General features: G+C 48.4%; 8 protein-coding genes across 8 annotated transcripts; 2 read left to right on the plus strand and 6 right to left on the minus strand.

The window, feature by feature from the left end:
- Positions 1 to 1,295: 1,295 nt before the first annotated feature.
- On the plus strand, positions 1,296 to 2,819 carry DEU56DRAFT_399176 (uncharacterized protein). The gene is made up of 7 exons (XM_041346031.1): positions 1,296 to 1,370; positions 1,427 to 1,668; positions 1,754 to 1,881; positions 1,940 to 2,032; positions 2,099 to 2,209; positions 2,260 to 2,286; positions 2,338 to 2,819. Exons 2-7 carry the CDS (start codon positions 1,620 to 1,622, stop codon positions 2,692 to 2,694), a joined length of 765 nt encoding a protein of 254 aa, XP_041207642.1. The 5' UTR covers positions 1,296 to 1,370; positions 1,427 to 1,619; the 3' UTR covers positions 2,695 to 2,819.
- A 586-nt stretch (positions 2,820 to 3,405) lies between these two features.
- Positions 3,406 to 4,907, minus strand: DEU56DRAFT_807955 (Rtf2 RING-finger-domain-containing protein). Its single transcript, XM_041353416.1, has 6 exons — positions 4,758 to 4,907; positions 4,574 to 4,708; positions 3,878 to 4,519; positions 3,770 to 3,817; positions 3,566 to 3,720; positions 3,406 to 3,519 (listed from the first exon to the last, which is right to left on the minus strand). The coding sequence occupies exons 1-4, from the start codon at positions 4,878 to 4,880 to the stop codon at positions 3,809 to 3,811; spliced, it is 909 nt and encodes a 302-aa protein (XP_041207643.1). The 5' UTR covers positions 4,881 to 4,907; the 3' UTR covers positions 3,406 to 3,519; positions 3,566 to 3,720; positions 3,770 to 3,808.
- A 90-nt stretch (positions 4,908 to 4,997) lies between these two features.
- On the plus strand, positions 4,998 to 5,646 carry DEU56DRAFT_738238 (uncharacterized protein; the record flags this gene model as incomplete). Its single annotated transcript, XM_041348645.1, has 5 exons — positions 4,998 to 5,057; positions 5,115 to 5,244; positions 5,295 to 5,392; positions 5,442 to 5,517; positions 5,567 to 5,646. 5 exons carry the CDS (start codon positions 4,998 to 5,000, stop codon positions 5,644 to 5,646), a joined length of 444 nt encoding a protein of 147 aa, XP_041207644.1.
- A 292-nt stretch (positions 5,647 to 5,938) lies between these two features.
- DEU56DRAFT_871746 (Cullin family-domain-containing protein) lies at positions 5,939 to 8,888 on the minus strand (the record flags this gene model as incomplete). The annotated part of the gene is made up of 11 exons (XM_041355729.1): positions 5,939 to 6,193; positions 6,252 to 6,424; positions 6,483 to 6,702; positions 6,754 to 6,941; positions 6,994 to 7,420; positions 7,472 to 7,587; positions 7,637 to 7,944; positions 8,003 to 8,110; positions 8,164 to 8,237; positions 8,296 to 8,600; positions 8,660 to 8,888. 11 exons carry the CDS (start codon positions 8,886 to 8,888, stop codon positions 5,939 to 5,941), a joined length of 2,403 nt encoding a protein of 800 aa, XP_041207645.1.
- A 7,633-nt stretch (positions 8,889 to 16,521) lies between these two features.
- Positions 16,522 to 17,944, minus strand: DEU56DRAFT_399378 (uncharacterized protein). Its single transcript, XM_041346032.1, has 2 exons — positions 17,161 to 17,944; positions 16,522 to 17,110 (listed from the first exon to the last, which is right to left on the minus strand). Exons 1-2 carry the CDS (start codon positions 17,827 to 17,829, stop codon positions 16,736 to 16,738), a joined length of 1,044 nt encoding a protein of 347 aa, XP_041207646.1. The 5' UTR covers positions 17,830 to 17,944; the 3' UTR covers positions 16,522 to 16,735.
- A 248-nt stretch (positions 17,945 to 18,192) lies between these two features.
- Positions 18,193 to 18,825, minus strand: DEU56DRAFT_807992 (uncharacterized protein). The gene has a single exon (XM_041353417.1). It carries the CDS (start codon positions 18,738 to 18,740, stop codon positions 18,204 to 18,206), a length of 537 nt encoding a protein of 178 aa, XP_041207647.1. The 5' UTR covers positions 18,741 to 18,825; the 3' UTR covers positions 18,193 to 18,203.
- Positions 18,826 to 22,140: 3,315 nt separating this feature from the next.
- DEU56DRAFT_738195 (guanine nucleotide binding protein, alpha subunit) lies at positions 22,141 to 23,840 on the minus strand (the record flags this gene model as incomplete). Its single annotated transcript, XM_041348643.1, has 10 exons — positions 22,141 to 22,183; positions 22,335 to 22,394; positions 22,443 to 22,555; positions 22,603 to 22,674; positions 22,727 to 22,798; positions 22,858 to 23,125; positions 23,182 to 23,477; positions 23,532 to 23,579; positions 23,633 to 23,662; positions 23,751 to 23,840. 10 exons carry the CDS (start codon positions 23,838 to 23,840, stop codon positions 22,141 to 22,143), a joined length of 1,092 nt encoding a protein of 363 aa, XP_041207648.1.
- A 2,266-nt stretch (positions 23,841 to 26,106) lies between these two features.
- On the minus strand, positions 26,107 to 27,497 carry DEU56DRAFT_399535 (uncharacterized protein). Its single transcript, XM_041346033.1, has 2 exons — positions 27,375 to 27,497; positions 26,107 to 27,301 (listed from the first exon to the last, which is right to left on the minus strand). The coding sequence occupies exons 1-2, from the start codon at positions 27,397 to 27,399 to the stop codon at positions 26,436 to 26,438; spliced, it is 891 nt and encodes a 296-aa protein (XP_041207649.1). The 5' UTR covers positions 27,400 to 27,497; the 3' UTR covers positions 26,107 to 26,435.
- Positions 27,498 to 27,503: the final 6 nt, after the last annotated feature.

Below are 27,503 nucleotides of genomic sequence, written 5' to 3' on the forward strand. Positions count from 1 at the left end.
CTAGATTTTTTTTCTCATCTTCCTCGTAGCGACCTCAGCGACAATGACGGCATCGGCACCGGCTACACGGTTTTGGATTTCTCAAACTCTTGTGAACCATCGCAGCGCACTCCTCCAGAGAACGATACGCAGACCAGACTCAAGGAAGACGCACAAGCTAAGATATAGCCTGTCCGATATTCATCTCCTTGAACGTAAGCGGGCAGGCACACTGGGCAACAGCGGTGGATGTGTTGAACGCAGGGGGTTAAAATTTCAAGGGTAGTTTCAGGACCGTCATGTCCTGTCGAGTTATCGGGTCTGTCACATTGTAGATCAGAGTAGAGCGCACTTTTAATGAATATATATGCTCGTATACTCAGGTCACCGCATCTCATTAGGCAGTCTTAGTAGATGGCATCCTTTCAAAGAGTGTTCTAAGAGCATAAGATAGAATGGACGCTATGACGGAGTCTGTCAGAAGCATTCAGCTAGCGAACACAATCACTCACCTCTGAAAGCGCGAAGAAAACACTGAGCTGTCACCTGTCGATTCTACGTTCAGAATCTCTGGGAATTGCCTCTCTGAGCCCACTTGGCACTGGTTCAAACTTCTCCGAGTCTTCAAGAATTCAGTTGGTCACCGACCCTGTCTGTCCGACTTGGTCAAGTTGCAGTTTCGGCCTTCGGCCGCTGCAATGAGCACGTGATGTTGAGGTCTTCCCCTCTGTCTCGACTGAGGCTCGACTCTCAAATCATCAATGCATCTTCACTGCGTCAAGATGATTGCAGACAAAATCAAAAGGATCGTTCGATCGATGCAAATGATGCAAATTGTTATCGACGGGAAATCGTATCCCGAATTTCCCGGCAGGTTGTTACTAATAATTGCAATGGTGTCCAACTTGAGTCAATGACAAGTTGAAGTCACTGCGACAATCCGGCAACTAGCTTGACTTGTACGACTGCTCTGCTCACGCGGAATCATTTACCACAGAATAATCCAAGTAAGTTCTCATCATGCATACGACTGAAGAATACTTATCACAATTTGAACTTATCCTCATGATCATCGATTCATCGATCCGATCCGATCCGATCGTTTGGCATACACGTGTTTGGGTTTCAAGTTTCGGTGACTCACCCAGACTCACCTGCCCCGTCTCGCTTTACCCCAGTGGTTTGGGGTGATCGATTGATCACTGGCATGAGGCCCAGGGACCCTGGACAGAAGGGGATGTGCGGCGTGACTGAATGCGTTATCAGAGCAAGAATCGAGGGTTCTCGAACTTATGTAACTCCTCGCATTCGAGTTATCGCGCTCGATTCCTCAGAGATAGGCGATGTATAGTATATCTCATGACGTTGAACGTCAGCAGCCGCAAGAACAGGCAAGTCATACACCTTTATGTATTTTACATCGGATCGATTTGCTCATTGGTGACAGCCGTAAAAGGAGAGAAGACCCGAGGGGACGGGCGCACGCGCTCCTAATATGATTCAATGTCAATGATAATGAACTCAGACTCTAGACAAGGTTCCCCTTTGTCGTGCAGGAATTCCGGAGAAGCCGGATTATCGAAGATAATCAGGATAAATTGACAACCGTCGAGTAGATGGCTGCAGACAGACCCTAGACAATGTCTTCCTGCGGTTGGTCTACGGGGAGCACGAGCAACTCCAGAAGATGTGGGTTTTGTGCCCCTTTGTTATTTGGACCACAATTTACTTATCACACTCATGCGTGATAACGATGGCTGACCAGCCTCGCCAGACGTAGACTTCTTTATGATCAAGCGCCCTTCGCAAGCGATCTTCACCAAGCTCTTCAGTGCTCGAACTCCCGTGCGCCTTTTCCACTCGGCATTACGTGTCAACCACCATACCCTCAGGTATGCCAAGGTGAGTGGCGATTAAATTGTGTATCATATTGCAGGCCCGACCTATTGCGCCTATTAAGAGAAGAGTTCGAGCCTTAATTCTTCGTCATTTGGACGTATTCAAACTGTACGCGGATCAGCCTCAAGCTCGGTTGGATTTTTTAAAACGTGAGGTAAGAGATATTTCATTGTGTTTCTGCACAGCGCCGGCATGTTCGAGTCTGAAATATGTATTCCAGGTTCTACTGGACCCGGAATTGTCGTTCCTGATGCAGTATGAAGACGGCTGGGCAGTCGACGTACTGGTTCGTCTCGTGTATCACCAACGTCTTAGACTGGTGCAACAAAAGGTGATTTCATGGTATAAGGATTGTTGCCATATGTACTAATTTATGGCGAGCAGCTGAATTCGATCCGGAGCCAACAGGTTTGGATTCCCTAATCCACTACAAAGTTTATCCCCCAACCTATTTTACAGCATAATTATCGTCAAAGGTTGTTTACTAGTCATCCTCGCGTCTCTCCGGAACTCCGTATAGGGGTCAGGTGTACCCGGTCGAAGTTGAAGAACGACGCTGAGGTCGCAACCACCTCGTCGGCCGTAGCTCTCCTGGCCACCCACTTAGACTCAGTAACACCAAGTCTTCTTCGTTTTCAACCAGCCATCGTCAAGGCTGGCCTCTGCACGGACGAACATCTGCATCAACTGTTTCGCATGTTACCCACATCGAGGGACAATTTCATTTTACAAGCACTAGGCACAGAGAAATCAACCTTATTTGAACGAGTTTTGGTGATGGACATTTTGGAACAGATGAACAAAGAGAAATGGTAGTTTGTGGTGATCATTATGAGCAGGTATTCCGAGGGTCAACGCAGAACCTCCATTGCGCCCCCAACCTAAGGCTCCAACTGCATTGTCACCAACCCCCAAGCCATATATGGAGGTGGCGTGACTTAGCAATACTTTGTACACCCTACTTATTTTGCGCTCAAACTATTTTTCTCGCTGTTTTGGTGGTCCGGGCTTGAGTACACGAGATCTGAAGTGTTGGGAAACACGCAAACGCGGTCCAAAGCCCTCTCAATCAACAAAAACACGCAGTGGAAACTCTTGACGAAAACGGGCTAACTCTCCATTGACAAAACCGCGCAGCGCGCAAATAATAAAAGTGCAGATACTTATAACGTCCCCGTCCTGGGATTCGACGGCTTGGAAAGTATGCGGCGGATCATGAACACGACGAAACTGTGGTGTCAAAATAAACATTAGTTGCTTCCATTGCCGATGTGCAAAATCACTGACATTATTTCAATAAGCTTGGTTCCAGCGGGGCGGGCCTTTCTTCTGCAGCACCTCCTTCAAATCCTTGTATTTTTCCTCCGACGGCGCGCTGGTTGGTAAGCGTTCGAAAGGATCGTTCGAGGCGAAGGCAATGCACCAAAACGCGGTGCCCTTGGCGGTTTTTACTTGACGAAAACTGGTGTAGCAGTAAACACCCGTCTGTGTCTGACATCCCTTGAAGCCAGGCAAATCATATCCATTCTGTCTCCTGTGGTCACGGGGGGCGGATGTCCAATATCAACGGCTCGCTGAAACAACCAGTCGTCTCGCACGAGATATCCGCAATATTTAACCATGGCTACGATGCTTGAAACTCTGAAGAAGTATTAGAGAGGGTTTCGAGGCAAGTACATGCGCTAACCTTGAATTCACCATGATGATTAGCAGCGAGTTGGACCTTGGTTAGTGAACAAGTCTTGCCTTTACATGTGGGACATCATATGACAAGACACGTGCTTCCATTTAATAACCATCACGGTGGACACTGGAGGTGGCAAACGTGGGCGATCACCCCATCTGAGCAAAAAGGATTATACAGAATTCATAAGTTAATACAGTTACACACACGCTACGTCTAGGAGCCACACCCGGTAAAAGTTGATATTTACGCATACTGCATAGAACCCATGTTAGCGTGTTGGAAACCATCACAACAAGCAAGTGAACAGCTCACTCTCGTAAAAGTACCCATAGTCATAAATGTTTCCTTCCTAGGAGCGTCGTTCTTGTCCCGATATAGCGACTTAACTGCATCGCTCATGCCAGCTTTTCTCTTCGCCTCTTCCACAGCAAGACTCTGAGCAAGAGATCGCGAAGCTGCAGATATCTTCGGGTTCAGACCCGGTGCCGGAGAAGGTGAGTGGCCTTCTGGAGATTCTTTCTTCTTCTTGGTAGCGACCTCGTCAGCGACAGCATCTGCACCAGCCTTGCGCTTCTTGGACTTCTTCACAGGCTCTTTTGAGCGACGAAGCTCCATCGCAGCGTACATGCGTTCCTCCTCTTCCAAGGGTGGATTTATCACAAAAATGTCAGACGACTTGGAGAATTTGGTGGCGCATTGTGGACAGACTTCTAGCTGTTCGTCCTTGTTGGCTGGACTTTCTTCAGCCGCCACGTTTCCGTTCGGAGGTGATGAACCGAGGACGGTACGCAGACCAGACTGAGAGAAGACACACCCACAAGTCGAGATGTAAACGAAGGGTTGTCCGCCGTTCATCTCCTTGAACGTGAGCGGGCACACAAACTTGGCGACGTCAGCAGATGAGTCGGGCGGAGGGGGTGGAGATCTTAGAGTTAGTTTGAGGACTTTGATGTCCTGTCGAATGTTAAGTCAGTCGCATCTTGGTAATAAATGCCAAGAATCACACACCTTCAACGAACGTATGTGCCCACATATCTTCTCCGCATCTCCATAGGCAGTCTTATCGAGTAGATGTTCGATTATGGCGTCCTTGTTATACAATTTTCCCAGAGCACAAGACACAATAGGTTCTTGCAAGGGACGCTAGGAAATCTGTCAGAAGCATTCACCCACCGAAACAGAAGGTGCTCACCTTTGAAAGAGCACAGAAAAACCATACAGCACGAGTCTGATTCGCCTTGTCTGCTTGTTCTGCCTTCTTTTTGTTCTTTACGAGGTCGCGTCTGTCTGGAATGCTGCCTCCATCATTCCCCATGATGGTTGTAGCAGATCAAGGTGTGATGAGTAAGCGTCAGTGACGGTTCAAGCTGTCAAACGTACAACCACGGACATTCCGATTCGCCACACAAGTTCCTGCCCCTCTGGCAGCGTCATGCTGCAGGAACTCTCGCACATGGACCGTATAACACAACTCCAAGATGAGATCCAACGCGTGAGCTCCTTTTCCTTCTAATCCGACTAAAAATCTTAAACAGCATGCATGTTTCAGCTCCTGACAATCATGTCAAGCACTATCGCATACCTCACCGCCAGGTCTACCTTCGTGCAAGTTAGCGAGCAGATACCCATCACAAAGACTCGCAACCCAGACAAATACGATGCTCCAGAATTGTTCGAAGGTGAGTGTCTATACTTGCGCGCAGTTATGATAATTAAAACGACGCGTTAGCAAACAAGAACGAGCTCGTTCAAGATCTTATCGTAAAGGCGAAACAAATCGAATATCTCATCCAGTCATTACCAGTCCCTGAACCAGAACAGCAGCAGGTCAGGCGCGCGTTGATTTTGATACTGGTTTAATCTAACTCTGAAACAGGCAAACCGACTTCAAGCACTGGAACAACAAATGCAAGACTCAAATGAAGAGTATATCCAAGCGGTCGACCGTGCCAGTAAGCAATCCTTTTCTCACTTGTTTGCAAATGGCTCACCTATACTTAGAGAATCTACATCGGAAAATATCTGAATTCCTTAGGACCATGTTGGACAATGCAGATGGTCCGGTCGAACATGTCCACTGATTGAGACCACTCAGCTAGACCCATTTGCATACGACAGCGCTCAGATAGACCAGTCAACCCCGTTTGGCCAATGGTTCCTTCTCGACGTCATCCGAAAACTCCACAAAGGATGGTGGTGAGAATCTTCTGCTCAAGTATGATGTTGGGCTCTCGACAAAGGAAAGTAATATTTCCTTGCGGCCAACCCTCATCCAGGCGCATACGCAAATATTGAATGACCCTCCAAAAACAGACAGGAGCCGTGGAGATCAACGAACGATACAAGTAAATCACGTCAATACATCATGCGTCCCTACGCTACGTAAATATACAAATTCTTATCATCCTCATCCCGTCTCAAGTACTCCTGCTCGACAAGCCCGTCAATCCGGAGCTTGATAACGCTCACCTCCGGCACAAAATGACTCTTCACTGCATCAATCGTCTCATTCTTCAACTGCTCATGTGAAAGCTCTTTCTTCGCTTTCATAATTCGCACAATTGCAGCATCCAAATAGTGCTTCCTGTCTCCCTCAATGTGCGACTGAGTCCGCTGGTTTTCCTCAACCTGAACATGACAGCGAACCGAATCAGACATGCGCTTCACCACAAGAACAGAAGCATACCGTTTCCTTTGCCTGAATAGAGTTGATGTGCACCTTCGCCCGCGGATCAGTGAATTCCGCATTGAAGTAAAACACGTCGTTATTGTTCACGTCCTTCCCTGCCGGCCGCTTCTTCAGTACCTTCTTATTCGCGCACGCCAGACTCTGCAACGTCCTCTTCAGATCCCCATCGTCTGTTTTGGGGCTCACGTCAGTATCTGATAACGGTCTTAAACAATAATAGACACTTGCCCATACGCGTCTCCTCTGAAATCTGTCTGTACCCTATCTCTGTCTCCTCGTTGAAGAGAAGCAGCACGACAGCTTGGTATAGGCTGACCGTAAGGTCTTTAGGACCAGCTGCAAACCGCGCCTTCACCGTAGCATTCCCAAGTGAATGGTCCCAATCGAGTTTATGCCCCTGATGTTTGATCTTGTAAAAAGTCGTATAACTGTTCAGGTCTGCTTGCATCTTTATCACTCATCATGAGCGTGCGCAGACACCGGAAACTGCATCACTCACCGAGGGAGGCAAGTCCACATCTTTCTCTCGCGCACCGAACGGCCAGACACTGCGCTGCAACACCATGACAGAGAGTTTCTGCGCGGAACTATCGTCCCTGATACGAGCGTGGTACTCCCGCATGGTATCTCGCGACAATGCAAGGTCGTTGAACATATGATCTCCCATCCCAAACTCCGGATCATACTCTGCCCAACAATGATCAGATGCGACTTCAAAAAAAAGCACTCTAGCACATACTCTCTTTGAGTTTCTTGAGCATGGCCTTCTCAAAATCATCAGACGCGCTCCGTTCAAGCAACAACCTCTTCGCCAGCGCCCGATGATAAAATGTCCTGAACACATCCTTGTCATCCGTGAACCTATATAGAGCAAGAGCAGCATCCAACAGCGCCTCGAACGCAGTGTCTGACATGCCCCGCTGTCCATGACGCATGAGTCTATCGACGTGCTTCGCGATCTGCTCAGCAGGCTTATTGCGCCGCGCCTTGAACCCCTTAGTGAATGCATCGATGAGCCCGTAGGAAAAGTCTTGATTATTTTGCTTCGTGGAGGGATCGACGAATGCTTCCTTAAGTGTTGTGTCCGCAAAGGACTTGAATTCGAGAAGCCGGCTAACCATCTCGTCGTCTTTGGATGTATCCTTCACGATATCTTGTACTGTTTTCTAGAGCATTGGTGTCAGCAGCGCGAGCTAGGGGAAAGAGACTAAATATACCTGGACATAAGCCTTGAACTCCCGGCAAAGCACGGGCAGGCCGTCTACCGTTGAAAACAGCACATACGCCTTTTTGAGTTCATTCGTCCCCTTGCTCGCCATGAACGTTCCAACGACTGCACGATTATTTTAAACCGAGAACCCCACAAATCGAGTCACACCAACCTTCTTTAGCCATCCACTCCAGTCTCCCCTCGAACAGCGCCCGAATAGCGGTATCCTTCACAAGCACGACCGTACCATCAAGCATCACATCCCTTGCTCTACCCTGCTCCTCATTCGTCCGCTGGGTGCAGTGCGCAAGGAACACCTTCGCGTGTGCTTTCTCCACCTCGACCATCTGATATGACTCTTTTGAGAAGTACTCGAGAGTCTGCTCGACGAAGTGTCGCTCGAAGATGACGTCGTATACGTGGTGCGTTATGAGGTGGGAGACGAGCGCTTTGAGGAAGTGGCGGTGGATGTGTACTTGTCTGGGTGATGAGTGAGCGTTCATGCAGGCAGACAAAGAATGAACATTGGATAACGTACCCCTCGTTCCTCTCCCATGTCACCCATACGGAGATTCCTTTCTGAAGCTTGTCGACGATGAAATAACCGCTGAATATGCGCTCTCTGAAACGTGTAAATGCGAGGTCGCTGAAGTTCTGAGCGTCAGCGAATGAAAATAGCTCTCATGAGGGAAAACTTACCGAATAGACGGAAGACCAGGATTCTTCAGCACATAAGCACGATCGAGGTAGGTCAGGAGTGATTCCAGGAGCGCCTTAACGAGAATCCATGAATCAAATCTCGAATATCCAAATTCACTGTAAGACACTCACTACTTGCCCTTCGAACCACGCACACGTCTCGACGAATTGTCCGATCCACTCCACACCATCCTTGTTGGTTTTCTCAAGTTCTTCCGCCAGCCGATTGACGCATTTATGGATCTCAGCTTTCAACATCTCATACAAGCCCTCACCCCTCCCAGCAACACACACGACGCCCCGGCATGCAGTGAAGACACCCTCATACGTCGTACTGAGTTCATCAGATCCCTTCTCCAAGAGCGCCCTGATACTGCGTGATAACCGCACAAACAAGTTATCATGAACCCTGTTCAGCGCAGCCCCGACCACACCGCCTACAACACCCATCATCTTCCCATGAGCGCCATACCCTGATAACGAACGAAATGCGAACCTGCGAAACCATGGACCTGGATCTTTACTGGGCCAGCTCTGTCAACGTTCTTGCCTTTATGACTGTCGCGCGACCTGGAAGCTGAACCAGAGTCAGAGTCGGCGTCCAAGCGTGGGGTTTTGCGTGGACGAGATGCCGACCGATCGTCAACATCGACTACTGTGGACCGGTAGGTCGTGAATGCCTTGGATGTGTCTGGAAACGTGAGCAGGCTAATCACATCGGTCATTTCGCATTGAGAGTTTACTGGAAGCCTTATGTAAAGCGTGTAATAGTAGTCGTTGTAATATCTTATTCCCACTGAGTCATCATATGGTCGTCAATGCATAATTAGTACTTAAGTTATGTACAGGATCAATATCATTGCACATCATCTGAAATTCAAACAGGAGTCTCATTCTCCTTCCAGTACCGTACACCGACACCAAGATGTCAATCACTTGGAGCACCCCCCACATCTACACACTGCTGCCAGTCGAGACATCTACACGCTCCTGGAAAGCAATTGTACTAACCCCAGTTGCTTCGTCAGAGTTAGCCACGACCTTAGCGTTATATTCTCGAATGCTAAGGATGAGGCGTGGTCCCAGCACAAACATTTGCACGAACGAGGACATTTCCAAAACGCCAGCATAAACATCAGCTCCCACGGAATTGGAGTTCTATATAGACGAGGGTGGTCAGATGTGGATGACAGTGATAGATTAGCGTACCCAGAGCTTTTGGGACAGCAGGGCAATGTGGAAGCAAGCAACAGCAACAAAGCTAGAATGGGGAGTACCTCAGCGTTAAACGATAATCCCATTCAAACTACCTCACGATGCAAAATAAACCACGTGACTTTTTATCAACACCGTGAAACAGTCCTCGATGATCGATCCTGTCGATGGTCGTTCACGGAAGTGCTTTATAGCTATTCGGACTGCAAGACACAATGCGAGGATCTCCCATGCAGTGCCGAGTATCCAAGTGACGACTGCTTCCAGTGGAAGTGAGTTGCTTGCCTCTGTCATGCACTGATAGGTACCGGAGAGGACAAACTCCTCTGTTATTTGTCTTGTGAGTCTGATTCGCTGAAGTCCTTCATGGATCATCAAAGCTTACCTCCTGTAAGATGCAAGCTTTGTATGACTATAATTACTCCGCTAGCGATCGTCGCGGCAAGGAAGAATACAACAAGAAATATGAGCATCTTTCTCGATCGCTGATACATGGCATATAACCGAGTGATCATGATCACTTGCATGGTATTTCAGTCAGGTTAATGATACTAAGATACTGGTGCTGATTAGCTCACCGCCCAGGATGATGTTTGCGATTGGAAACGTCCAAAAATATTCGAAAACAAAAAAAGTGCCTGAAAAACGCATTTACTAATGAGCATTGGGGAACTAAGTATTTCAATTCAGCGACCTCACAGCTGCTGTTCAGATGTTATGTTGAATCATCTCTTGGATCGAGAAAACGACTCACCCCTGTGTAGGTGTGTAGTGAGTTAGACGGAAATGATGACAGGCATTGAAACAGATTACTCACAGCATCTATCACCGAGAGTGTCACAAAATGCGCTGCATATCACGGATTAGAGGAGATGAACACGGTGTGGGGGAAAGACATACCCGGAACATTGATGCTGGTTGCAAGAGATGGCTTGTTAGTATAATGCCACTTGTAGTCCCTGCAAACGTACACAGAGTGCAGTATTCCACCGTAGCGCAGCTAGAGTGTTTTGAGGTAAATATGCTTGCCAACTGCACTCACAACATAATAGGGTACGTACACTGAGATACATGACAGTCATGAGGGACAAGCGTTGCTTCTACTCCAAATTGATTGATTAAATCACCCGGTTGTACTTCTGACATGGGACTCGGCTCACCCGGGCCCAGACCAGCTCCAACTATAAAACATTTAGCATTCAGATGGCTACTCTGGTGACGGTATCAACCTACCTCTTGTCCAAACATCAGCACTGGGGAATAGCACAGCCTGGGAAGTCATCAGTTCTCGGTACTGAGTAACGTCTTACTCACCCCAATCGTATATCACCGCAACAGAGGCTGCAACTACATACTCAAAGTCAAAGATAGAGCCAACATCATCTGACTTGCTTCACGAACCTGCACAATAACTGTAAATAAGATCGAATTCGATTAGCGGCCACCAACTGGGATCATTTGAGATAAGGGTCATATTCAAGGGATTGGTGTTAGTTAGTCGAGTGGCGAGTCTTGGTGCATGTATCACGATGGTGTCATGTGTAGATATATGCGACCACCCAACAGAAACGGAATCCTATCTGGTACTACTGTTGATGGCAGTAAGTTGTATGAAATCAGGTAGTAAGGCGAAATTCGCGAAATTCGGCCAGGTTTGGCTGTAGTAGGCGCGGCACAGACACTAGTTGCATTTCGAGAACCTGTCCACCTTATCATCGTCAGAAATTTCAGTGATGTGTTTCCAGTGCGAATGCTTCTTGAATTTCCCACCGGTGATTTCACTGATGGAGCGAAGGTGTTTGATGGCTTATAAACAGTAACAAGACTAGCACTAGACGCGATGTGATGTGATGTGATGTGATGTGATGAAACATGTGGCCACATCTATGTTGGTTTGAAGAAAGGACAACGAGGCGATTATCCTATCCCTCAAACAGAAGGTATTAGAAGGAATATTCTTGTGAAGGTTGGTACGACAGTCAATGATGCATCATGATCACACCAGCGGTTGTAAAAAATTCGGTGAACCACTACATGATGTGATGCATCACAACTCGCAGGGTGAGAAGCTATGCAGCTCATGCGATGCATCACCTGTGCCTCCAAGACAACCATGCGACCTATAAGCAGAACTAGCGTCAGTTTCGGTGTCGAAGCGTGGGGATTTGGGTGGATGTGATGCTGACCGATCATTAACGTCGACTAGTGAATGCCTTAAAAGTTTCGGTGAACGTCAGCACACTGATATCGGCCGTGTTGAAAAGAGAGCAAAAGCAGTCAGGACTTGTATCGCCGTCGTTGCCGAGCGCCTTGATTCCACTATGCCCCTCCATCTATGGTCTCCTATCTGTGGTCCCATGAATTATCTTGCTCCCCGCCATCCGTAATAAAATCGCACACGAGGTCTTAAAATTAGTCGCATCTGTATACATTGGGTATTATTGATTTAGTTGCTATCCCGAATGAGAACGACACTTACTTGAGAGGTGTCCATGGTCCACATCAACATCATCTGTGCTGGCGCCAGATTTCGTGTGGACGGTTGTCCCCTTCCTACTATCAGTGGCTCGTCGATACGAGAAGCTTGATCTCAGGCTATTCCCCGAACCGGACACATTAGATGAAAGTAGTGTGGTTGCAAGGTCTAGGACTGTTGGTAAATCGGATTCTGCATGTTGTTTGCTATTAACGTTTGAATGCGTTAACGCGAATCGATTAGGTGCCACCGTGCCAGTGCGGGTATGCGTTAGAGGGAAGACTCGGCCCTCGGACTCGGAATCTTCCGCGTGATATCTCCTGTACATAAATCTGCTCTTTTTTGTCGGAATGAACTTCAATGAGCAGACTTGACGGTCATGATATATAATAAGTACTGACGATGAAACGATCTCGGGGTATCAGAAGTAATCGACTGCTTCAGAATGCCCCGTAGGTAGACCGTCTTCCCAATAAGACTAAAATAATAAGTACTACGGCTCCTCATCATCCTCAACATCATCCACGTCAAGCACCGACTTCCCAGTGAGATCAGCAGCATCAATCACATTCCTCTTATCCCCCAAGTACCAGTTCGGCATCGCGAGGGCAAGAAATTTGAAGAAAAACAGGTACTACGCTGAGTGCGGTAGCTGTCGTTGTTGCCATGGTCTTCATCGTGCCGTCATCCGCTGCAGTATAACCACAACCATAAACCGGTGGGCACTGGCATATACATGTATACAAACCGAACAAACGCACACCATTGTTGACGCCCTCTCGCACAGGATCTATAAGACGCCGCTAACGGTATGCTCCCGTACAGCTCTGCACGCTGCTCGTCAGTCAACTACGGCAGATACTTTCTAGCTTGACCGGTATCGTGTTCGACCAAATCGCGCCGACTGCCAGTGCGTTTCGATCTAATCAACGTGGCTGGAGATGCTTGAGAGTGAACATACCAACGTGCGTTCCCAACTGTGCCTCCAATTTCAGTCACTTGGAGCACGACGGCAAAACCTCCACCTCCACCCTGAAGGATATGGGTCCACACAAGCTCAGCATCCGAGACGTTGGCACCGCGCAAATATATCATCATTGCGACGCTGCTGAAGAGAATGTGTAGGTCGGGAATGTTGTGGAAGTGATTGCAGGACTTGCGCTAAACGAACCGCGAGCCCGATGACGAGTACATACTACCATACAAGCTTGAGAGTTGGAACTGCAATACTTAATAAAGGAGTGACGTACCTTGTAACGATGTAGGAATCATAACCAAGATCACATTCGATTTACAGCCACGAACTGGGGTCATTTGAGACTATGGTCGTATGACACGGATTGGTGTCAGTCAGTCAGTCAGTCGCGAGTCTTAGTGGAGACGATTGCGTCCTACATATGCAGGACCACACACCTGGATGACCTTTGTCGGTCAATTTGCGCGGATGCGATGTTAACATCGACTACTGTGGATCGGTAAGCGGCGAATGCTTTGGAGGTCTGTGGGAATGCGAGCAGGCTGACCACATCAGCCCCGCCGCAGTCAGTCAAGCGTCACTGAGCATCCGATGTCCATTGCTTTCGTCCGCCCATGGCCTCCTAGTCATGGTCCTATGGATTATATTTATGATGATCATCCGCAATAAAACCGCGCACGAGGTCCTCAGACCTACGACAACGAAACGAACAATGTGAGTTCAAGACTGGTGTGATTTAGTGGAATCTCAGAGCGCCTAGGTATGAGATGATGATATTTCCCATGATTTCAGCTTTGTGAGAATGGTTGCGGGCAACTACCATATTGATTTTCTCGTGGAATCAGTACCACAGCAAAACTTGTAATTTTCGTGCTCTTTGGAGACACTGCTGCCAGTTGATACAAGTTATTTTTGAAATCAACTCACTTGCCCGCAATTATAAAACATAAGGTACTTACACTGGATATACGACAGTCATAAGGGACCAACGTTGTCTCTGCGCAGAATCAATTGTATCATATTCTTCTGACGTAGTAGGAGGGATCTGCTCACCCAGACTAGGTCAAAAACTGTTGGTAACATAAGTTGTAGTGAGATGACTTCTCGAGTGATCGTATCAACCTACCTCTCGTCCGAATGTCAGTGCTGGAGAATAGCAAATGGACATTAATAATTTCCTCAATAAGGACTATCTTGCTCACCCCAATCGTATACCGCCGCAACAGAGGATGCAACTACGAAACCAGTCAAAAATAGAGCCAACATCAATCTGAATTGCTTTACGAACCTGCATAACAGCTACCAACACATTTGATTGGTGGCCATGACCTGGGATCATTTGAGAACACGATCATATGCCAGGTATTGGTGTCAGTGTGCGGCGAAGTCTCGTTGACGTTTCGTGATGCCGTCCTGAGTAGATATACGATCTTCCGGCGCTTGAACCGCCGGAAGATTCTATCATGCGAGAACTGGTTCTGAATTCTGATTGACTGCAGTAAGCTTATTATTGCTGTACGAAATCAAGGCGAAGTCCGTTAAGTCACTCGCCTATAAATACACCGATTCGAAAAGTTGTTCGTGTTACTGTCAGTGATGTCAGTACTTGTTTCAGATGTCGTTCTCGAGAGGTTCTTGAGTTCGCCGCATCATTGGAATCATCAGTCCGTCGACGGTATAGGCTTAGTTCGACCAGGCTCCTCCTACCGCCGAAAAGGTTGACTGCGTTATTATTAGATGTAACACGTGTTATAATCGGTGGTCGCATCTATGGGACTTGAAGAGAGCCGTGATGGAACGATGGCGATGAGGCGATGATCGTATGTAGCCCTCCGAGTCAAACTCAATAGATGAGAAGCTGAAGAATGATTCTGGTCGGCTTGTCAAAAACGGTTCGACTCTTCGTAAGCCGCTTGGATCCACTGGCGGCAGGCGGCAGGTGGCAGGTGGCAGGTGGCAGGTGGCAGAGAGTCAAACCACGGTCATGGAAAATGCTGGTCAACAACTTGAAGACCGCGTTGTCTGCTAGGATACTGGTATGTCACGGTAGTAAGCAAATAGAGGCGGCGCGCGCATTGCCATCGAGGTTCGTCTGAAAGCGGACAAATCATGTGTTCACGAGCTAGCCGGTATCGATCTAATGGGGTCCAGGAATATGATGAATTCCGAATTGTCATTCATAACATTTCATCCGAGGACGCGCGATCGAGCAGGCAAAGAACATTATCATTGAAAGCGATCATCAAATACAAGAATACGCAAAGCAAGACAGGGAAACATGTAACGTAGATAGCAAGCATAATTAGCAAACAGACGAGGTCACTCGGTCTTCTGAAGCAGGTCGAAATTCGTCTCGCTGGGGCGCTCTAGGGGAATGTCGCGTTTCTCGGTGATGACGCGGGCCGTTTTGGATAAGTCAGTTGTAAACGTCTGAGTGGTCTGTCGTGAAGGGGTCCTTGTTGATGGTATCGTAGCGGCGTGAGTGTCATGAAGTAGTCGTTCTGAAAGTATCGTGGCGGCGTAAGTGTCGTAAAATGGTCTTGTTAGTGTTGTGAGTGTCGTGGGCGACCACCGTTCCCAATGAATGTGGGTCATTGCGATTAGCTCCGTCTGTCGTGAGTGTCGTGAAATAATCTTCGTTTGAGAGCGTCGTAGCGGCTTTCGCGTTGTCTCGAGTGTCTTGAGATAATCTTCGTCTGAGTGTCGTAGCGGACTCCGTGTTGTCTTGAGGGTCGTGAAGTCCTGAAATGTTTGATGGTGTCGTGGTGCCAGTGTCGTGATGGGTGTCATCTTCATGGCGTCGTCGACTCGTAAGTATTCTTCTCGTCAGTTCGTGGCCCGTGACCTTGGTGGGCTAGTGATGTAGTGCGTCTTTGCTAGTAGGCAATGGTTATTTGTGCTGTGGCGAGTAGTGAAGCCGCGGTGGGCAGGAGTCAAGATGGTTAGAAATGTCAGGAAGTACGTCGCCAAGGTGATGGGTACTTTAACTTGCAGGTGGTGGCTGGGATCGAGGCTGCGACCGCATGTGTTCGATGGCGAAGTGATGCAAGGTGAGCCTTGATTCGCACACCAGGTTCAGGAACGAGAGCCGCATCGATTGGAATAGGAAGTGATGATCTCGGCGAACTTGGGTGATTGCCAGTCAGCGTTGAGGTGAGGCCAACCTCTGCCATAGCAGCAGCCCAGTCGTCCATGATGCCTTTTTGGTCGACGCGAATCTGTTCGCAGACTTGCGCAAGGTGCCCAACTAAGTAGCTCCAAAATCAACAAGTATTCAAGACGTTACGAGAAATGACTGACCAATCCTGTTGGCGTGCCGCCGGAGGCGAGAACGCACAATGCTATTGCAGGCGGCGTGCAATTGCAAAGCTCTAGGTTTGCGCTAACAAACCATAATGAGCAAGACACTTGGTCTAGTGATGAATATATCCGTACCTTCTGTGGCTTGAGCTTATGTGGGCGGGACTTCTCGTGCTGACATCGAGGTGTTGTAGGAGGGGGAGGTGTTGTAGGAGGGAGAGGTGTTGTAGGAGGGAGAGGTGTTGTAGGAGGGGGAGGTGTAAGTCGACTGGCGGCACGTTTCGTAACGAGTACGAGAGGCCTTAGCCAAGAGGCCGCGGCTTTTGTTTTCTGAGCTGATAAGTCAGTGGGGTGGGCGGATATCAGAAGAGGATTGGTATTCGTAGATGATGTTGTCTGGGGCTGAAGGTTCGGGGGACGAGATGGGGCACTGTCGACAGTAAGAGTTGTCGTTTTGGGGGGTAGGATGTTGATGTGATGGTCGTGTGTATCGCGTGTGGTAGTGTGTGCATAGTTGTCCGGCGTAGTATAGTTGTCCGGCGTAGTATAGTTGTCCGGTGTAGCGTGTTTGTCCTATAGCAACCAAAATGTTAGGCGATGCAAATCTAAGTTACGATACTCACCTCATGGGAGGTCCTTTTGTCACCAGATAACTTAATATCTTCGACGTCCAAAGCTTCGTCAGTGAAGGCGTCCTCCAAGTTTTTGCTGAAATCGTTGCCGGCGGTAACGGACAGACCACTGTGGAGGGAGTTGGCGGCCTTCGTCTTCTGAAGTAAGGTGTCCGTGATGTGGGCAGATCCAGAACGAGAGTGGTTAGTGGTAGTATTCGTGAGCGTCGTCCGGAATTTGTCGACCAGAAAAAGTGGCCGCAGTTTCGGCGGAGACGAACCATTGTGGATAGTAAGACTGGGGGATAGACTGTCGACCTGGTGGTCGTCCTTAGTGTGTGGAATAGTGTGTGGAATAGTATAGTTGTCCTATAGAGGCGAAGTTAGAAAAATCCAAGTATAGGAATGATACTCCGTACCTCATCCGAGTCGATAGTCCTTTCGTCATCAAACAACTCGACGTCTTTGGTGTCCAAGGCTTCGTCAGTGAAGACGTCCTTCGAGTCGTCGTCGTGGGCTATGAGGGTAGTGACAGATGTGATAGAGATCCGGTTACATTTGGAGATAGGTGGAGACAAATCGAGTGTAGTATTGAGTGTGGTCGAAAGGCTTGTACATTCGGAAGTGGAATTCGACAAATCGAGTGGGATAGTGATGCTGGGTGTCGACTCGCGTACAGGTGACGATGAAGAAGAAGATGAAGAAGAAGAAGATGGAAAAGATGGAGTCTGGGATTGCAGTGAAGATAAAATCGCGACCGGGCGAGTCTCTTGATTTAATTTTCGCGCTGGGCCATCCGGTGCTGTTGGAACAGTATCTGTGAGCTCGCCGGTTGATGGCGCACCGATCTCGCCGCTCAGAATTTTACCGGCGGTTCTGTGGGCGGCGATGACGAGAATGACGGTCGTCGTGCAGACCGATGCGACCATTCGGTTGGCGGAACCCGTCCTTGGTCCGGATCGAATTGGACGGAGGACAGCTTGGTTGAAAAAGCCCACAGATAAAGCGCCCGTGATGGCCAGACGAGAAACAATATGGCAAGAGGTGGAAATCATGATGGTGAATATCGTAAAATGGTATGTATGCATAGGCTCGTGACCAGCCTGGCTTACCAATACCACGGACAAGTCGAGTGGCGAAGCCAGGCTGGTCGATCTCGGAGAAATTTGGCAGGAGGAGCGAGGAGTTTGAAATTTAGTAGGTGCCGGTCGTGCCGGCGGTACTCGATCGTATGTAGCACAACTTATGCGTCTACCATACGCTCGTTCAGACTATATGCTATGTTAAGTTTCAAACATGAGTTCCATACGACCTTTATCGCTCGCTGCTCGAGATGCGATTGAAGATCTCCCGACGGACTTTACGAGTGCGCTTTCAACGACACAACACCAGCAAGTTCTCGAGGCCTTCTCGCGACTCGATTTCATTTCCCAAGGATCACAACATCCGAAGTTGTTTCAACTCAGATGTCTCGTATCGTTACTTTCTGGAAGACACGTCGTACTTCGAGCTGCAACAGGCTCCGGCAAGACCCTCGCAATGATTCTCCCGTTACTTCTTTCTCCGGACAAGACAGCCACTCTGTCAAAAATGTGTCGAGGTTAAACGAGAGGAGTAGTTCGGGGGTGACGTCTTTCGATGACATATGAAAAATATGTTTAGCGGCCTCCATCTCAGTGTCAACCTCATCAATAACCATTGCGATAGCAAGGGGTCGTAAACTGACACGGAGGTGCTCGCTCGATCGCTCGTCGGTGCCCAACACATTAAGAAATTGCACAAGTGCATTGCTCCGAAAAAAACCTTCCCTCCAAGTTGCCATGGAGGGTCTTTGCGAGATTGAGTGCAGCATGAGGTCCATGACCGTCATCCGCAATCCACGAAGTATCTTGAGGACAGCGAGAATTTTTCCTTCCTCGTCCAGGCTGGAAGGATTGACCATCCAAGCCAAATGTTCAGGCTGCATCATGGGTGGGTATAGTGCATGAAAAGGTATCATTTGATTGTCCTATTTAACATTTAGTACTGCTCCTAGATGCGCTATAATCAGTTAGAGGCATACGATGCTTTGTACGATGCGAATGAAGGAACTTTGTGTGGTCAGCGCTGTCCAAATACAATGACTACCCAAAGCGGCACAACCGGCATCTGCCAAATTTCAAACTCCTCGCTTCGCCTGCCAAATCACTCCGAGATCGACCAGTCTGACTACGTCAAACACTTAACAATATCAAAGACGTAGTCCAGACTGGTTACGAGTCTAATGTATGCAGCGTGCGGGCAAAGATATTCGACAGCGGGCGATTCCAGGATTCCCGCAATACTTATACCACGATATTTGTGCGTGCTTGCCAACTCGATAAGCACGGCGCGTCAGTCACGTGTCTGGAAAAGCAACCTTCATCCTCCTAACTAGCATCAATTAATGATCAAATCGATCCAGAAGGTCACTACTCACAATATAGTCAGTTAATGAGCCCCCTGCCGCATGCGAAAGCTGGGATCAGTGACCAGTCGCGGCCATACTCGCAACTTTGACTCACTTACCATATGTCACTGATCTTTTTTCTGGTCATGATCAGACAGTAGCACGACTATAACATACGCGGTAGACGATTTTTGATCCCTTGCCTTATACACAGACTGATTAGCCAGTCATAACACAGGATTTCGCCCCACCTTGGGAGTCACATCACGAATTACAAGTTATCTCAGAATGACCACCACCTTGCGAGACAGGGTAAAAGCCTAAAGGACCTTTGTCTTTTGGAGAATATTGGGTTTTGTTGTAAGTGACGTAAATACGCACTGAGAACAATTGCACTATAGCTAATCCATTTTAGAGATATACATCAAGTTGCGATGGTTGTTGTATCTCGTTCAAGACGAATCGGTCACATCCACCAATTCTTGTGCTGAAAACAAGCATCATATGGTAGCACCGGAGAACGACACTGCGTCATACCTGTACATCTTGAAAATACCTCCAGCGAGTTATGGTAGCTAACTAGGGAACTCGCATCGAGACAGGCTGGAAAGGCCCAGAACGGCGATTAGCCGACGTACCTACGCGTCGTCTTGGGTGCACGTCAAATCTCGTTTACTGGAAAAACCGTTCAAGGCCATGGAAGCAGAATGCAAGGAAACTTTTATCCGTTCCAGTCCGACTCGCTGTACCTTTCTATTGATGGCCGAGGGCTATAATTTCCGGACACCATGGTACCGCCGGTGTAGAGCGTGCAGCTCTACATCTCCTATAGGTTATAGTGCGCAACGCAAGTACTCCATCGTCACGACGGGCTTTACCTATTCACCATCTACACATCATAACGACACAATAACACAGCACAATTTGGCGACCAGTATATTCGTCTCATCGAGCTTTCCACTGGCAAGAACCGACGGTTTCTTACTGATGGGTGTAGCATGTGATGCGCCACTCTCACCCTGCGGCATCCACATGGTCATTTCGACCACACGCAGCCTATTTCCGCTACCCGATGATGAAATGTTCTAAAGATATCCTCGTGTTTTACAGCCCAAGGGGAGCATGCAGCTGCAGCCCGCACCTCGAACGCGACATCTGACAGGCACCCGCCGCCCATGGCGCACAAACCTATCGACAGGCTTCGCGGTCTGCTCTACAAACCCCCCGCACGTCAAACTTTCTCCAATAATAAGGGATCACGATTTTTTACATACAGGTACTAGCGATACTCGTACGTGCGTCACTATCTCATCACGTTTTGATGGACTCTGCTAAATCTCAGGGAAGTGTTTTCAATTAGTATTGGCCAAAGAAGTTTCACAGCTAGGTCATTTCGGTCTGACCAATATCAAATACTACGCCCATAATATCTGAAACAGGGGTATTGACGACACACATTGTTATCCCATACGGCCACAACAATCCAGTCTACCTCGAACACCAATTGCACGCACTGAAAAGAATTTGTAAACCCACTCCACTCCCTATCTTGGCATTCCCGGCACTGTGGGTGAGTTCAGCCCCCTTGAGAAAGACTTCACCGTGGGGTAGTTGCGTTGCGCGGCCGGGCGAAGAAGCACCATTAGTCTTAGGCTTAGAGAAATCACAAATAATCATACATAATTCGCAATAGAGTCATTAAATGGCCAATGGGCGGTAATCTTCTTCTTCTTCCGACATTCCCGGCCCAGAGCCACTTCGTATCCGAAGCATGACACCACACGGCACTTCAAAAGCGAAGAGTCGGAACAGAGCTGAGAGCGCACCTTTAATACATTATCAATCTTGTTCAGCGCTTAAATTATTGATATTGTGGATTTCCCGCCAAGGTCGCAGAAGCCCCGCTAAACAATTGGGGCTCACAATGTGCGCAGTAGCAAGGTTTCTGCCCACGTCAGATCTATGAACTGTCGGCGTTTTCCGAGTCAAGATAACCCGTAACCCTATCCTCCGCAATTCCTCCCCTACGAGACGCACTTTGAACGCACGCGGGGGGCGCACTGTAACCTCGGATCAATGATGTAGATAAATTTTAAAATTATCCTGTTCGGTAGTGTTGGCAATGACTACATCATGTGAAGGCCTGAAAACTCACGCACCCTTCAATACTGACGGGAGTCGACCCACTTTTTGTCATAATTCTTGCATTGTAACGATACAGATTGTCAATCAATACAATAAAGAACCGATGTAAAGTCGTCAGAAAATGCAAGAAAATCAAGCTAAGCCAAGAGGCGAATAATGTTCGACGAGGAAAAGAAATAAATACCATAAGCAAAGCAAACGCTACATGGTTCGGTATCTTACACAGATTGCATGACTGCTTGATCAATGATACGATGGGTTCTAGGAGAAATGGTCAAGGCAACATGTGTGAAGATCATTAATGAGGAGCACAACACGACTTTGGACGCGGAGTAAAATAAAGTGTGCTAGCCAGTCGTCGTGGCGGGCAGGGTGGGCCTTCCCTACTTTAGATAGCGTGGCGCCACAAATGGGTTCCGGATCTTGGGGTACTCTTTGTGCCTGTAGCCTAATGTATCTTCATAGCATGATTTCGCGGATCTGGCGACACCGGGGAGAATTCATCAGCGCATTGATGTGAAAAATGTTCTCCTGATCGGAAAGGGGGGACTAACTCACGTTTTTGCTTATGACGGCACTATTGTTTTTTTTTGGAAGAACGCAAAAGAAGCGCACAGATTGGGACGGTTACGTGATGTTGGCAGATTGGGTGGCAATGGTTGGTAAGATGCGCAGTGGAAAAATAAGGTTGACATTTGAGTATGCAAGATTGTTTGTCCCCCATTCAAGATGGCGATAGAAGTACGTTTGAAGCACGTTAGCGAGATGCGGACGTCGACGATGACATGGATAAATGCATAAGATGAACAGAAAAAAAAAGAAAACATCAAATTAGTGCCGCGATTTGAAGATTGGATCGAAGAACGATGCTATGAAAGAAAGGGGAAGTGTGGTGGGAAATGGATGAGCGTACGGTTGGACGGCGTCACTGGCGGGCGGGGGAAGGATCAATAGAAGGAGGGACTTACTCTGGGAAGCAACGAATTAGTAACTAGATCCTAAAAATGTCCGCATAAGAACTGACCTTCAACGGCGGCCATTACTACTCTTAACATTTCCGTATCGGTTGCAGTTGTCACACTTTCTAGCGTTAAGGCTGCGTCTTCAGCAGAGAAGAGAAAGACGTACTGGATGTAAATTTCGCGTTCTTTAGAACGTCCAGCTTTGTGAGCTAGCCGCGTGAAACGCCGCCGGAAGTAATCTCGTCCAGCTTTTGCGTCCCCTTGTTCACCGTCGTAATCCTAAAGTACTTTGAGCAGGAGGCGCCAGTCGGAGGAACTTGACTTACCGGGAAGAAATTCTTGATATCAGAGTTGAGGATCTTCTTTTGAAAGAGGTCATCCTTGTTCAAGAATAGAATCTGATGGTGCACGCGTTAAGGATTTCAAAACCACGAGGACAACGTGACGTACTATTGATGTCTGCTTGAACCATTGCGAGTGGCATATTGAGTCCCATATTGTCATAGCGTCTTGCATTTGGTTCTAGAACCATAAAATGAAGGTTCGTCTTCGGACAAATCACGACGTGCAAGGTAACTCACCGCATCCCGATCCTCAACAAGGCATTGGTCATACCCACTTAGACTAACCAGAAATAAAATGCTGGTCACATCCTGGAAACAGTGAATCCATTTCCTCCGCTCGCTCTTCTGACCACCGACGTCGACCATAAGCATTTCATGGTCTTTAAGTTGGAAAGTCGTCTCAGTTATCCCAATAGTGCGAGCTCGGCACTGGACGATATCTTGTTCGGTTGGGTGGTATGAGGGGTCGAATAGTCTGTCCAGCGAAGAGAAAAAGTACGACAAGCTGTAGTAAGAGTTGTAAGATCTCGGAGGAGCAAGGCACGAAAACACGAGGCTCACTTTTCAGGAAGCGCAGCCTCGTTCCCTCTTCCGTAAGCCTGTTGGACCCCACTGTCGGCCCAAAGATCTCTCAAAGGCTCGTAGTATGACATAGGAAAAGGTTCCTGTTCATGGATATCCCGGGCATTCTGAATGAGTTCCACGTGTGGTAGGTTCTCCTCCGCAAGCTCGAGCTCCATGTCCTCCATGGCCTCGAAAACGTAATTCATGCCTGTCGTTAGGTTATTGAACACTAGTTGGCGGTAAGTCTCGATTTCTGCTACCGAGAAGGGTACCCGATGAATCAGTCGCATTTGCTACGAAAGAAGCCCTCGTGAACTGACAGCAAGTGGACTGGGGAGATAACTTACCTTGAGAACTGTCGATTTTCCTGAGTCGCCAGACCCTAGGAGAAGGACCTAGATGCCACACATAAGGTGAACAACACACAAGAACTGGGCGTGGTACGTACTTTGACCTGGGAAGTCATCTTGGCCTTAGCCTATATAATGGATGTGATCAACATCATGCTACCAGTGACAGGTGCAGAACGACGGGCGAAGGTCATGGTCATTCCGTCGCAAACTCACGTCCTTGAGATATTTCTCCGCTTCTCTGTGCCTCCGCTTATCATCCTCCGAGATATCCACCATCCCCCCTGTTGACATGCATGCACCCATGATTTCTTATTGTGGTGCCGAAACGAATGCAGGGCCCTAAGGCTACGAATCCAACAACCAGGTTCTAGAACTGTTGAAGAACAGTCTGATGACGAATGAGGGTCAAATTGAACAAGCTGTATGAGTGGGAGAGCTGAGATCAGATGCTCCACAACAGGAGAAAAGCAGTAACAAGTATCAACACGTTGGCAGTGCCAGGTACTAGTGGTTGGAGTGTGTTGGACACTCCTTCCAGCGCAGGGAGGGATAAGGTCCTGCTATGAAAAAAAGGTTACCAGATCACGGACGCAAGCTACAAAATCAGTGAAGCTTGAAGGGGTGTGTTGTGGACCTGGGCGGACCGGGGGAAAAGATGCTGTCTCGGCTAAGTCTGCCATCTTCTTCTTTCACTTTCAAAGCCAGCAAATTTTTATCGCGACTAAACCGCGGACATTTGTAAATTATCATCTGACGGTGCAGTGACTGCAGTGTGTGGTTGTCTCAGCGCTCTCAAGTCGGTGGACCATGGGTGTCTCAACGCGCTCTCCGTTCCTTGAACGTGCGTCGTGATAAGACACCATTGTGCTATACGTTGTACGAACGGTGACTTAACAAGAGCAGTCTCAGTTTAGATCTCTTGTCAACTCAAAATGGCAGTCACGGTCACTGCAGGGCTGAAAATTATACTGGTGGCGCCAACGCTGCGGGCGGAGGCCGCTATATGGTATGGTAGCAACAAATTCGACCAAGTAGAAGACTCCGAGACTCTCGCGTATACGATCAAAGGGCCCTTGTGCTCTATGGTGATACGACCCGCTCCTTAGGAACGCTCGCTGTGCAAGGGAATCAACCACATGCACCCGATCCTTATCCAGCCCGGGAATAGAAGATCAAAATACCACCAAAAGGTCCCATGCCGCCTCAAATCAAGAATCCAAGCTAAGTGCAACCAAGTTGATGAGTCTACTTAAGTAAACTCACCGGAGGGAACCCACGGAAAAGAGGTATGTCCATGTGTGACTTTGACTGATTTCGTGCCTTCCTGTAGGTTCCCACTGCCCAGTGCCGAACGATTTCGCCGCACAGCATGGAGCCCGCGTTCCTCCTGCCGACAACGAACGTATTGCTTACATATCGGGGTCCCGTACTGGCGTGGCTCAATTACGGAGCATCCGGGAATGCCGCGGACGACGTGTGTCGTCTGCATGGTCCCTGCACGTCTGTGAACAACGACCTCCGAGATAGATCAAAGGGAAATATGCTAATGCAAGGGTCGTCATCAGTTGCTTGGCGTAATCAAGAGGCATTTTCAGTGATCGATGTGACATTGGTGTACCAAGCCGATCGTACGAGTCGGACAGGAGAAACCAATATTTGTCTCCTTCTGTTAATTGTCTCGATCATTGGTCCGGATCCGAATCTTCAGGTCAATTATCAGCATTCGAGGTCAGGACGCACTTACTGAATGGCCCCCTCACAACTGTTCTTCCAGCACGCCGCTGCATCACATTACACAATACACATTGGCCTTCTGAACTCAGGAAGCCCCGACTTGGTCGGCACAAACCCTTCGGCGGGTGAATTATGCCCGATGCCCCCCGCAGTGTGTTGGGCGATACGAGTTAGGGAACGATGTGGCAACATGAGCTCGAGCTTGCAGGGTAATACGATCACCTAGTACTTACAAACTACACACAAACCGCCCATCCAGACTGCGGGCCACGCCCCAGTTTGACCACTTCTGTGGTCTCTGCAGATTATTCATCAAAGGACTCGAGGCAAGTGCTAGACAACGTTAACGGTGTGTTCTGTAACGTTCTCAATCCCGCCCAGCCTGAGCCGGCATAATGGTCATAACTTGAATCAAGTAGTTGGTAGCTCAGTCTCAAGAAAGGATGAGCGTACCTTGCTGCGAAAAATACATAAAAGTCAAACGTGGTGGTTGATTGGATTTGAACGCGTTCGATCGATGGGATTGCGTTCGAAGCTGTGAGGCGCTGTCGATTCGGACATGCAGTTTAGGGAGCAGTCAGGGACCTGCTTGATCTGACTAGACTTCAGGGTACGACCAGTACCCTGCTGTAGGTCCGAGCCCTCGACTCTAATAGGTTATCACTCGATCGTCTTGCTCTCATCGTGTTCAGTACATGGTGTTGTCAGTGTGATGCATCAGTTGCATAGGATGCCCTGAGACACATACAGCGTTTCCGTAGGGAGGCCTTGGGGAGGGGGGCAGGCAATATTTGATGATCGGATACCATGAAGTTGCCTGCAGTAAAGTCACGACATCCCGGATCCTTGTTAACTGCTTGGGATTAACGATGGATCCACTAGAACCCTGTGGAAATTTGTATTGGACATAATTTACTGATTCCTTCAATAACAAACGTGGACAAGGGGATAAGTACTGTAAACTTTGAGCACGTCTCGTATGTAATGGAAAAATGAACGAGGTTCGAAAAAATCAGCTAGTCACGGCATGTGTGGAAAGATGCCGGGCACTACCACACGACCCAATGATCCTGGCCCCTTGAACTTTATCTTCAAAGTTGGGAAGCTGAACGAGGTTCGGCTTGCCACAATATGTATGTATTGATATTGGAAAATGCCGTGGTGCTACACCGCCCAATACACAGTGATCCTGGCCTCTTGAACGTTATCTTCTGACTCGGGATGCCGATTTTGGACCCACAGGGTCACGCAATCTCCTACTTCCATGCTGCGCACCAGTCTCCCCACTTGAGCAGACTTGGCAGCATCCCTGTCAAAGGTTTTATCAATAAAATGCCAGACGCAGTCATCGTCGGGGTCCTTGCAGTTGTGGAATGAATCGCGGAAATGCCAAAACATGGGGTGGGTTGATCCCGAGGTCTTCATTGCAATATTTTTCCTCAGTTTCAGGCTGGGAGGATTGAACGGTTTGCCGGTTTCTTGTTGACTACGCGATAGCTCTGCGCTGCACTCTTCGAAAAGAAGATGCGCTGGCCATTCGATGGTGTCGTCTTCAGAGATGGGTGTCTGCAATGACTCTATGCTGACGTCGGCCCATACGAATGATGTGCTGAACGCATGAGGAAACTTCTTGCGCACGCTTTGATCATGACACCATAGCTGGAACTCTATCTTTCTGCACGGATGCGATGATAGCGTCGGCGCAGAAGATGAGGCGTCATCCAGTCCGCCGAGTTGCAACTTCTTCTCCCAAGCCACACCACCATCCTCGAAGTCCTCTTCAACTAGCCTGATGTCGCCCTCAGTGCCGCGAATGCCAAGAGGGAGTGATCTTATGTAGACTCCATCTACAGAACGCTTTCCGTTCCTGTAAATAGGAACGGTGAAAGGCCGCCCGATGTAGACTGTGCTGTGTGCCCAGTAACATGCGTCGTCGATAATCCTGTCAATAAGCTCCGCAGGAAGCTTGAATTGCAGGTATCGTTTGACTTTTAAGATGTCTGCCACAGACGGTTGGTACTCGGTTGAGTCTGCGTAACGACCACAACTTGATGAGATCGTGATACAGGCTTGATAACGATCTCGAGAAAGGAACCACCGCACCTGACTGTGAACAAATGTGATCCATACGCGGCAAAAAATCTGGATTGTGGGCGACTTCGATGATGGATAGCTGTCGTGGTCATTCCTTGATTGATAAGCAGATAAGTGATCAAGGCTTTGAAGTTCTAC

Source organism: Suillus clintonianus (genome assembly GCF_016758775.1).
Source record: "Suillus clintonianus strain FC179 chromosome Unknown DEU56scaffold_43, whole genome shotgun sequence".
Lineage (NCBI taxonomy): Eukaryota > Fungi > Basidiomycota > Agaricomycetes > Boletales > Suillaceae > Suillus > Suillus clintonianus.

Excerpts from the sequence above, each read along its gene's own strand:
- DEU56DRAFT_399378 (XM_041346032.1), bottom strand. The coding sequence starts at position 17,829 with ATGCATACATACCATTTTACGATATTCACCATCATGATTTCCACCTCT. Across the intron at positions 17,111-17,160 it reads GGACTATCGACTCGGATGAG|GACAACTATACTATTCCACA; the intron begins GTACGGAGTATC and ends TCGCCTCTATAG.
- DEU56DRAFT_399535 (XM_041346033.1), bottom strand. The coding sequence starts at position 27,399 with ATGGATCACATTTGTTCACAGTCAG. Across the intron at positions 27,302-27,374 it reads TCACATTTGTTCACAGTCAG|ACTCAACCGAGTACCAACCG; the intron begins GTGCGGTGGTTC and ends GTCGTTACGCAG.
- DEU56DRAFT_807955 (XM_041353416.1), bottom strand. The coding sequence starts at position 4,880 with ATGGGGAATGATGGAGGCAGCATTCCAGACAGACGCGACCTCGTAAAG. Across the intron at positions 4,709-4,757 it reads TTTTCTGTGCTCTTTCAAAG|CGTCCCTTGCAAGAACCTAT; the intron begins GTGAGCACCTTC and ends CAGATTTCCTAG. Across the intron at positions 4,520-4,573 it reads GGCACATACGTTCGTTGAAG|GACATCAAAGTCCTCAAACT; the intron begins GTGTGTGATTCT and ends AACATTCGACAG.
- DEU56DRAFT_807992 (XM_041353417.1), bottom strand. The coding sequence starts at position 18,740 with ATGATACCTTTTCATGCACTATACCCACCCATGATGCAGCCTGAACAT.
- DEU56DRAFT_399176 (XM_041346031.1), top strand. The coding sequence starts at position 1,620 with ATGTCTTCCTGCGGTTGGTCTACGGGGAGCACGAGCAACTCCAGAAGA. Across the intron at positions 2,033-2,098 it reads TGGATTTTTTAAAACGTGAG|GTTCTACTGGACCCGGAATT; the intron begins GTAAGAGATATT and ends TATGTATTCCAG. Across the intron at positions 2,210-2,259 it reads TTAGACTGGTGCAACAAAAG|CAGCTGAATTCGATCCGGAG; the intron begins GTGATTTCATGG and ends ATTTATGGCGAG.